The 11,282-nt window shown below is 40.3% G+C and overlaps 1 protein-coding gene and 1 long non-coding RNA gene across 2 annotated transcripts; one reads left to right on the forward strand and one right to left on the reverse strand.

Moving 5' to 3' along the window:
- Positions 1-1,217: 1,217 nt before the first annotated feature.
- On the reverse strand, positions 1,218-2,953 carry sf3b5 (splicing factor 3b, subunit 5). The gene is made up of 2 exons (XM_056396338.1): positions 2,799-2,953; positions 1,218-1,967 (listed from the first exon to the last, which is right to left on the reverse strand). Exon 2 carries the CDS (start codon positions 1,936-1,938, stop codon positions 1,678-1,680), a length of 261 nt encoding a protein of 86 aa, XP_056252313.1. The 5' UTR covers positions 1,939-1,967; positions 2,799-2,953; the 3' UTR covers positions 1,218-1,677.
- LOC130181868 (uncharacterized) lies at positions 2,013-6,776 on the forward strand. The gene is made up of 3 exons (XR_008829636.1): positions 2,013-2,423; positions 4,363-4,480; positions 4,638-6,776. It is a non-coding gene; the product is annotated as an uncharacterized LOC130181868 (long non-coding RNA).
- Positions 6,777-11,282: the final 4,506 nt, after the last annotated feature.

Consider the following 11,282-nt stretch of genomic DNA (forward strand, 5'->3'; position numbering starts at 1 on the left):
GCGTGTGTGCCTGAATGTGATGCATGTGTGAGAGGCTGTGTAGGTGGACAACAGTTTGTTGGATCTGCAAGGCCAAACAAAGTCTCTGCTGAAAAACACAGCTGTGCAGTACATACATGCAGCTGAAGAGCTTTATGTCTGAGGTGATAATATTCTAGCTTGTAGGTTACATTTTCCAGACTGATCTTAAAACAGCTGTATTCTTACAGGTTTATTGTTAAACATAAACGTCAGTGCAAAAATCAAACATCACATACTATTATTTATGCCTAGTATTTATCATCTGACGTTTTAAGCTACAAAAAGGTATTGAAGACCCACATACTGTATGTTGAGAAATTGCTCCCTACGGTTCCAGACTAGGAGACTTTTATGCCCTATGTTGAGTTCACTTTGATTGCTCTGTACATTATGGCTGTAATATATCTATTTTCCTTCTTCAAGGACACTACATATTTGCTGTTTCATTTATAATTTCTTCATTTTTAAAAGTAACCAAATGTTTTCTCCCTTCCCTGTTGTTTTTCACTTCATTATTTTTCCTATTTTGAAGTTTGTTTTTTTCCCTCAACTTTGTCCCTCTTATAAAAAATTCAGACTGGCACATGCCCTTTCCTACTGTCTGAAAATGTAATTGTCAAATATATCCGTGTCCAATTTAGTACCAGTAAACTGACATCTACTATGCATGCATACCACACTACCGCTTTATTTGTTGTTTACTTCTTCGGATAGGTGACACATTGAAGGAAAAACTTGAATAAGCCAGTGGAATAACATCAATAATGCAAATGCTTCTGTACTGGATGTGAGTTCACTCAAGGATTTCATGCCTATGAATATGATGTGAATCATACACAATAGGGAGATTTTGAAGTGACATATTTGAAAACTCTTTCCACAGCCTGACATCAAATGAGGGAATATCTTTCGGAAGAATGGTGTTCCATCCCTCCTGTAGCATTAGAGATATTGAAAATCTATACCAAGGAGCAGTGGTCTGATCATGGTGGCCCAGCACTGCACAAAGTGACTTTTTGTTGGCTTTACTTTAATTAGTCAGCCATTTGTATGTAGTCTGGGTACAGACATTGTGATGAGAAACTATTTTATTTTCAAAAGCAGCACATGAATAATTGAGCAGGTGCCTGTCGACTAATTAAACCCATGAACCATAAAATTCAAAAGCATGCAGTCATGATGTGAATATATCAACATAGAGAAAAACCTCATTTTAATTAAATCAAAACAGATGTTTCAATCAAGAATACATCTCCATCAGTTAATACGAATACTTGACAATGATAGTACACTACTTTGTACACATGTTTCTATTATCTTCTCTTGGGTCCTTAAGTCTTGAAGCTCTTCCTTACTCTCATTTCTTTCACCTTCATAGCTAACTTCCCTGAGAGCTGCAGATCTGTACAGGGAAAGAAATATTTTTCAGTGGTCCAGATACAACAAAAAATATTCTGTTGTATACAAAGACCCTCCAGTCAGAGTTGGAAGAGTTGGCAGGGATGGAGCAGAAGTTCTAACTTATGGTCAGAAATTTTAGAAGAACATAAAATTGAAAATGTTTGGCAGAAAATCAAGTTGAATGTCCATGAGAAATAAAACCGATCCTACAAAACAAACTCCAGTATAAAAACATCATGTGCCCTTCAGTGTAATCTAAGCATCATCAGGTTTGTCTGCTGGTGGTCCACATGGTTGGAGCATCTTTTCCATCAGGTTAAAGCGGACACGCGCTTTGCTCTCATTCTCAGCAACAGAAAAGTAGTTGAGCAGGTCAAAATGTCCCATGTAGGAGCAGTAAGAGTCTCGGTGCTGGTTCACCAGCCATTCCCACTTGCTGGTGTCCGCGTGTCCTGTGCCGATGTACTTAGACTGGAGATGCTCCAGTTGACTGTGGATGTTGTATCTGTCTGTCATTCTCACTGAGAATGAGAATCCCTGAGGCCCTGGACAGAGAAGGAAAAAAATTATAATTCATCATAAAAGTACAAGTTAATACAAAATTCAAACAGAGGCAGAGAGGTCTTCTCAGCGTAGAAGCTAGTTTTAAAAAAAAAAAAAAAAAAAAAAAGGGGGAAAAAAGCAGTACGCCTGTCTCAAACAGGCTATATGTGCGTTTTCTCTGCTGCCAAACAAGGGTTTCTTTCCGGGAGCGAATGGTGATTGTCGCTTGACAAGAGCTTCGGCCATAATTGTCTTTATAATACAAGAGGTTATAATACGCCGTCTAAGCAGGTTTCAGGTCAGATTGGAGGATGCAATTAGCTGTTACCGGGAAGTGACGAGACGGACCATGGCTAGCTAGTTAGCATACTAACTTCAGTAGGAGAACGAGAAGAAAGGGCACGATATAGACAATAATTGATATTGGCGTTGCTTTCCACTACCGGAGACAGCTCATGGTGAGTAAAAGAATGAAGTTTGATGCTGAACTCACGACGTTTCTTCTAGATTGCTAAGTAAACAGTTGTTAATGCTAACGTTGGCTACGTAGCAATAGCAAAACTTACAAATAGCTCCCTCCGCTCCATCTTTCTAAAATTAACTACGTTCTATATGTTTGACTCAATTTCCTGCCGAATATAACTTAAAATTGATAGAAAGGTCCTAAAATGCTCTCTAACGCTACAAAGAAACAGTTAGCATGCTAACAGTAACGTAATGCTAGCTAGCTGATATTACTCCAATAAAAGTATTTTCGAAACGGCTCTTTTAGCTAAATATCCGTTTTTTAGAGATAGTATATCGTACAGCGTTCAGAAGCATAACATACTTACTCGATAATATGTAAAGAGCTGACAAACAAAGGCAGAAAATATAAATAACCAACAGACCGACCACACTTCGTCTCAAAGCAATGCAGCGATGACTTCCGGCAGTGTCCCCCTGTAAAATGAACCGGGGGGGAAAAAAGCTTTAACAATTTGTTCTCGTTCAGCGAGACAGATTGGACTTTAAGATATAGTTTGTAGATATACTATAATTAAAATAAATTGTTGCAAACAATTCATTAAAAGAATAATATTATAAGAACAGATATAAGAAAAACAAACAGACAAACAAAAAAAAGTCTGGCTGGCCATGATTCTGTCACTCGCTATAAATTGCTTCCAGTTTGTAGTTACTCACAGTTCTCAGGAAATATGTCACATGGTTTTTATCAATTTCTTGTACCAGATGCCAAGTGGTTGATGGACTTTGTTTCCCAGCAGTTGCTTTCATTTGAAATTTCTGTTATCAAATCAAGTCAATTAAATCAATCTTAACCATACTCTTTATAACAGTGATTACAGAGACCCAACAATTCCCACCATGAGCAGGCACTAGGTGACTGTGGCAAGGAGGTTGCTAGTAGCAACGACTACTGGCAAAGTTCCAGTAGTTTGGTGATGATCACACTAACATTATACCATCTGTCTGAGGCTAATGTCCCAGAGACACATTTGGGTCTAATCTGCACCACTTCTGCTGTGTGTGCCAGACACAGCCCAAATGTCACAAGCCAGGCCTGACTTGGGTTACAGCACATGTTGTGTGGACTAGACGCCTATACAACAGTTGTTCAGGCATTTCACTCAAAACTAACTTATAGTGGCACTAGTGGAATCATTTAAGTCGTTAGGATTGGGAAATAAGAATGTCTGTACCAAGTTTCATTGCAATCCATCTAATAATTCAATATGGAAAGACTCATGGTGACACTTGAGTAAAATGGGGATTACCAAGGAGATATTCAAGTGGGACTTAAATATCTGTACAAAATTTCATGGAAATTTAATATTAGTTGAATGGCTGATAAAATATGTCGGTCTGGACCCAAGTGGGAGACTGACAGACCTATATTTCCATCCTTGTAGCCACATAGCAGTGGACTGTATCTTCCAAGGTGACTCTGTGGTCTCACATATGTACTGTCTGGCTGGAATGATAAAATAGTTTTTATCTTCTTTGTAATAAAATTGTTCTATAAAATATATTCACTTTGGGGGTAGCACTGTGGTGCAGTGATTAGACCTGCCGCCTCACAGCAACAAGATTCTGGGTATGAACTTGCAGGCCTGCGTGTTCTCCTCGTCCCTGCGTGGGTTTCCTCCAGGTACTCTATTCAGGTTATCTGAAGGTAAATCAAGCAAACTGTTGCAATAGCAGTGTCCCATGTGTAGAATGTTTTTATAGCCAAAGCAAATTTTTAGTTTCAGTACCTTGATGGGAACATTTTGCACAATCTGACTTTTGCACAGGTTTGTCTCCTTTCCGATTTCAAGTTTTTTTTACTGTCATTATCAGCATGTTGCTTGTTGAGCTGAGTCATTGCCTTCTTGTTGTTTCTCATTAAAACAGCAGTGGAGATGTGCAGAGACAGCAGATCGAAGCAGATGGCAAGAGTCATTGTAATAACAAATCAAGTGATACCCTCAGCAGGTCACATCCACTGGGTTAGACTGCCTTAACATCAGAGGTATGTTCATCTGGTTGGCTACATAAACCCCATCATATATAAAAAAAAAATAATGTAACCTCTTTCTGGCTTTACCCAGGAATGTTTAAAATCTCTCTTGCATTTCCTCTAGAGCCATTTTGAATGATTTACATTTGCATTTTTGCTTTTTTTCTAGATCTTGAGCCAGCAATTTCTACATGGAAAATTGATTTTGGCTTTTGCTCCCACGGGGGAACATAAGAAGAAGATTGCCTGAACATTTACAAGTTAAGACACATTTGGGAAAAGGGACTACATTTTCAATAAATGTTCGTAGTACTTTTTCTGTTTGAATGTGTTCAGCCTGTGATAAAGAGAAATCACTCAAAACATTTGCCATGATAATGGGGCTCAATAAAAGCAAAAAAAAGAAAATAAGGTAGTACAGTTAATTTCCACTTGCATGCTGAAAGTTGGGTTTTGAAGTCATTGTAAGAAAATTAGGTAGAAAAAGCTTCCACCGTGATATCAGATCATTTCACTGAGGTTCACCTTCTTGGTGTGGTCTACACAACATACCCTATTCAGATAAATACCTTGAGGACTGCTGATGTTCTTGACCACTGATTGGCTGTATAGCTCACTCACTCTGTAGAAGAATGTCTGATAAGAATAACTTGGTTTGAAGGATAACAGTAAGAAGTACGCAAGGTCCATTATCACGCTGCACCATGAGAATCTACAGGGACAGAAATTACATCTCTGATAGCAGAGCCAGGCAGGAACCGTTGGGAATGAGGTCAATGCCGTGTGGCACCTCAACTGTGGCGGAGGCGGATATTGTCCGTATCACAGTGCCCAGAGGATTGTGTGAGCCATGATCAGTTTCCATTCCTTTTAGCTTGTGATATAGTGCAAGTTATCCAGGCTTTATCTTTAAAGTAGGAAAAGGAGTTCAGTGAGGTTTGGGGGATGACGCTGGACTGCATCTCTACTCTGCTGCAGAGGCTGAAAGCACAATGACGGCGATGGATAGCTGAAAAGATGTGGGATTTGCATTAAAATGAGAAAAAAGACACAATTATACGCTTGTCATTAGTCTAGTGACATCCACTTGAGAGAGGAAAAATGAGATAGAAGGGGGAAAGAATAAGAGGAGCTGTTAATACAGCCTGCAACATTATGCTTGTCCTTTCACTTATCTGTGCGTGTGTGTGTGTGTGTGTGTGTTTGATCGTGACCATTATTAACATTTTCTTTAGTTTCCATTGCACTTCAGTCTCTAATTCTCCTTTATTAATATTCAGCAGTTTGCGTAACAAGCAGTGCATCATAATTATTGGACATTGTGGACAGATTGCTGAAAACATATGAAACAATGTAAGTGGACAGAAAAATGATTGTGGCCTCATGTAAGAGAAGGTGCAAACTTAAGAAGGATACAGAAATAAATTACAACTGTCTTTTAGTCAGTTCAGCATGTCAGTGAACATGAAACAATGTGAAAGTTGTCCACAGGCGAGCATAAACCTCAACATAAATGGAAGATTAAGTTTCCAATAATAAAGTAATTCATGAAGGTTTACTTTGGTTTAAATTGAGCTTTTTTTCTCAAGGAAATTCTTCTGGAAACCAACAGAGTGAGAGTTGTGTCTCTCTTAAGAAATTACTGACCTGTATTACTGGAGAATTATAGATTTTTATTATGGAATATCCGTTTTAAAGGAATACACCACCGAATTGGACTTCCATAAATCTAGAAGAGAGACAAGTTAAAGTAAGGACAGTCAAAATTGAAGCATCAAAGGATGACATATCTTGATTTTTAGTCTCTAGTATGGATCAAGCACCAAAAACACAAGATCCTACAATTCCCATAACTCAAGCATCTTTCATTAGACCCTCCCTGCCTGGTAAACACTTCAAACCCCATGATTCAGGCTTTCCTTTCAAAATTTTGTTGCCAACAACTGTTAAGACAACTGTTGAACTGGTGGAGTGCCCCTTTAAGACAAGTGCGGAGAAGAAGGATCAATTCAAAACTTCCATTGTTTTGAAAAAGTGATCTTTTTCAGCCTGGTTATGGACAAGACCAGTGTGTGTGAATCAGTTTGGCTCCACTTGCATGCAATGTTTACACATATTGCAGAGAGACCTTGTCAGTGTAAAGTTTCTCATCATCTTAAGGTATTGTGGAGTGTTTCTCCCTAGATATCATTCCAACTCTTCTATAAAATGCACTTGGTTAACTGCTCCAGCGTCTGAGGAAGATGCCCTGTCAGAATAGGACCCAAGTTTATTGAGTGTATTGCCAGGTTACTCAGACCTTTGTCAATGTGTGTGTGCAAATAATGAATATAATGTGTGACACATAAGCATAGATTCTTTTCCTCTTGTTATTTTGTGTTTGTTTTTGATCTCTGCCAGAAACAAAATAGATTCAATTTTATCTATCACTTTTGCAGAGCTACACCTATGGTAAAATAATATTCACAGGGGCAAGATTATCAAACATTTGAAAGCCAGTCTTTTAGTGAGGAGTCCTGGGAACTGCAAAGCAAAGCACTAGCAGGGGGAAGGGGTAATGAAATCAGGTAGATGGATAGGAATATTACCTGACTGGATGGCTCCTGTGCCACCACAGTCCTGCTGAGTGATAGCCTATAAAAAATGGAGTCAGCAATACGTCCAGTGATTTAAACCAACGGCCTAAAACGGAACCCATTCCCAACCACCAGGCGTCAGAGGCAGATAGAGAGAAGACGTAAAAACAAACTATACCCTGTAGGGTTGTAACAGCGAGGCGGCTCGCTGGTCAGCTGACAATCTGCCTTCCCTTTTTTGCTGGGTGCCTAGTTTACTGGTGGACAAAGTAATGGGGTGGATGACTGGTGGTCAGTCCCACTCATTTTCTTACTGTAACATTAGCTCAACCTAACGGGCTGGTTTGGTTCTCTGGCTTTACTTCCTGTCTCTTTTCTTTGGACAATCCTTGACTTTCATTTCCCCCACAACACCCGAGATTCTCTCTGCAGCGTCCACCTCCCACCTCCTAATGTGCTGTGAACCACGCCAGCAAAAAGCAATGTTCCTCTCAGTTAGATGATGAGAGCCAGTTAGCCATTCATCTAAGTGTGAAATAGCCTGAGGAAACTCCTGCTCTGACAGTGCTGAGTTGCTGGGGTATCAAAGCCTGGAGGACTTAAATCGGATTTGGCATGGCTCTGGGCACACAATCTCACCCCGCCTCACCCCTGCTGTTTCGGGTTTTGTAAAGGATTTATGTTTATTTGTTGTTAAAAACTAATTAATTTCCCCATTGATCTCATGATGTGATCAGTCAAGAACCTGTTTGCTCAAGGCTTTGGTTACAACCTGCGCAAAGTCACCTCAGTGGCATATAAATAGGAGATAAAATAAGCTTCCCTGGAGCCCTCGGAGTGGAACAGCAGATAACTAAGATCCGGGGCACTGCATGATTTTCTCAATGAATAGGAATCACATTTCCTGAAAGTACAGATTCAACACTCAATCTTATTATTTAGGCAGTGACTGTTGCAGATATTGTGTTACTGTACAAGCCACATGACACTCAAACCTTTTAAAAACACAATTCCAGGATGTACAAAGTGGGAACCTTTAATCAGTGATACCAGGTCTTAAATACAGTAGTGTGTAGCATAAATGTGTTCACATGCATTGTAATAAGATGATTAATTTTATCAGATATTTCTGGTTAAAAGAAAACAAGGTATTTAATAGCTGTCCCCTGTATGCATGTAGAGAAAGACAGTACCACATTTCTGTATTTCTTTTTACAACAAAATCGTCCTCAGTCTCCTCATACGAGCCCTTGTGTTTCTCCTCAAGACAAAGACTTGGGCTTTGAAATATGAGCTCAGGTGTGGTTGATTAACTTTGCTGTGGTTGATTAGTTTTCTGTACAGACGAGGGCAGCTCCACAACATCAGGTCCGTGCGAAAGCGGAATTTCTGCAGGAAAAGGGGACATTCAAAACCACTTGATTATAATCGCCATGACAGGACTAATCATGCTGCCAACTCCAATAAGACAATGCCTGGCTCCTAGACAGCCCAATACATGACAGAGAAAGAGGTGAAGGCATGTACTCAGATATACATGCCGTAAACACACCCACGCACATCTGAGACAATGCTGATGACGCTTTCTCACCCAGACACCGGTGTAAACAAATTATGTCACACTATACATGTATGCATCCATTTTTTGGAAACACACAGATGCTCTTGGTTCATAATGTTCACACAATACTGTCTACCACAACAGCTCAAACTTTCCTCAGTGTTTGGAAAGAGCCTCTGTAATTCACTCCATTTCACTGCAATCAAGGCAATCCCAACCACAGTGTGAAAAAAAGTACAATGGCGTGGGAACAGACTTCAGCCCAGTGTGTGTTTTAATGCCCTCTTTCACTTCCCCTCCACACCTGGTAATATATAGCACCATATGTCAAGTGAGAGGAAACTTGCTGAGCGAGAGGGCATCGACAGCGAGTTGCCCTTCAGCAGGCCTCGTAACTGAGGATAATGCATGATTTGAAATACTCAGAATAGGGAGGAATGAAGGTTAACAGATGGTTCACTGTCAGAAATAAGCACTTAAACATTAAATTCCATAAAAATTTTATAATATATAATAATATATATATAATATATAATATTATATATTCCTTGATATTCCATTATGCATTATCCAAAAAAGTTCATGGACGTTATATGAGATGTGAACAGCCAGTCTTACACAAGTCCATTTAGGTTTTTAATGCAGTTTTCAAGGGATTTCTCATGAGCAAAAGTGCAAAGGAGAGAAAAAACAGCAAGGTTTTTAGTTGCTGCTAAAATACACAGGTATGTGTAAGTACTCTCTCCCTCACAGACATAATGAACATTACACAAGTGTACACATATTTAAATGTAGTTCCAGGGCCCTGGTTGTGTGAATGCACAGCTCACTGACTCAGTAGGACAGTTAAATTGCAACCGTTGTTTATTAAATTTATTACACCTGGGCTTTTACTGCAGTGAGTCAAAGTCTGTGACGTCTCAATCCACAGACGAACACACATACAGACTGAACTGACGCAGCACTTTTTGGGTGAAATACTGTATGGGGATCACCAAACTGCACAATATTGAGTTTTTACATTACAGCAATCATTTGGTAATAAACTAGAGTTCTGTAGGGAGCAACAAGTGACTGATGGGGAAAAAACCTGATGATTGTTGGTATGGCCGCGCGAGAGCACAATAATTCTTCTGTGTTGACCACAAGCGGCAACCTCGGGGGCTGAAAAATGAGGCCAATACGGAAGTACCAAAAACTGCACTTCTTCGACTGGCCGCTTGAGGCTGGCTCCAAAAGCGAGTCAATCCCCATTCACTCCAATGATAAAATGCCTAACTTTACAGCAGAAATAAACATGTTTACAGCCTGGTACAAAAAACGGTTTCGGTCTAAAGCTAATTTCCTCCTTTATGACAACTGTGCAAGGGGTCTATTTTTCTATAACTCAGCTGTTTACATTTTATTAAGGCTTAAAGTTATGGCGAAATGAGGGCGTGCCATTTTTAGTGACAGGCGGGTGAGCGTATGCCTGCCACAAGCCGGCATGCGCCGAGGTCTCGGCTCGACACGCGCCCCTCTGAGCCAGGTAGAGGCAAGATGGCGACGACACAACGACCGTGGGATCGACCCACTCTAAACTTTACAACCGCACTTCAGAAACCTATGGGAGACTGCGTCCATCTTTATTTATTTCTACTCTGCCTTTGAATGACTTCTTACCTTGACCCTTAACCATTCTCACTCCTCACGCGTTAACCTAATCAATCCAACCAGCGAAGACAATGGCCATTAGCCAATCAGATGCAGTGTGGGGCGGGTCATGTCAACTCTATAGTAGGGTTTGTAAACTTACACCTGGCTGCTGTAGCCTTGACAGCTATTAGAAGGATAAAACCACAAGAGTATTCCAGATTTTGTTGGCCACCACCGGCTAAAGAGAGCACAGATTAAGTCCAGCCTTCGCAGGAGAGCAGCTCCACCAGGTATCAGGCTAGGACTGACTTGGTGGCAGTTGAGGAGCCTCTCCAGTCACCCAACTTCAATTTTCCGGCCAGACTTTTTGGGAACTTTAAAGAAACTTTCAGCCGTGCATTTACACCAACTGGGTTTGTGGCTTCATTGCGTTGTGGAGTGTGGTCAGGTTGTGTGTTTTGCTTGCATGAATAGGGTACACTTTCCTGAGGAGCCTGACCCAGGCCGTCCTGATGGCCACATTTGGATTATTATAACTACTGGATTGTCTGCAGCTCAAGGTAAGACTGGTGTAAACTGCCGCCGAGCAGTTTAATATTCAGCCGGCAATTACTTCATACTGATATAAGTTTGTTGAAAAAATGCGCGTATTTGGATATGTTCTTATGTGCTGTGCAATGGGCTTTTGGATATGTGTATTGTAATGGTATGCAATAGTATTTCTGAGTCCTTTTTTATAGACCTGGCTGCTGCTGTTACTGCTGCTGCTTGTTTGGTGTGTAATAGTATTATTGTAGGCCTATGTTGTATTTGTATGGCTTGTATGGGTTAGGGTAAAATGCTCCTCCCACTACAGCACCCCCAATTTAAAACATCTTCCTGCAGCCCCCACTGCTGAATTTGAGTTATGTCTGCCCCAGCTCCACAAAATATACAACTGAATGACAATCCATATTTCATCAAAATTCATTTTTCTTGTTTGTTATTTGTACTCCTACAATCTTAGTGCACACAGAAGACAAGCTGCGTTGTGTCTTAGGTT

The sequence above is a fragment of the Seriola aureovittata genome, chromosome 14 (genome assembly GCF_021018895.1).
Source record: "Seriola aureovittata isolate HTS-2021-v1 ecotype China chromosome 14, ASM2101889v1, whole genome shotgun sequence".
Classification (NCBI taxonomy): Eukaryota; Metazoa; Chordata; class Actinopteri; order Carangiformes; family Carangidae; genus Seriola; species Seriola aureovittata.

Excerpts from the sequence above, each read along its gene's own strand:
- sf3b5 (XM_056396338.1), bottom strand. The coding sequence starts at position 1,938 with ATGACAGACAGATACAACATCCACAGTCAACTGGAGCATCTCCAGTCT.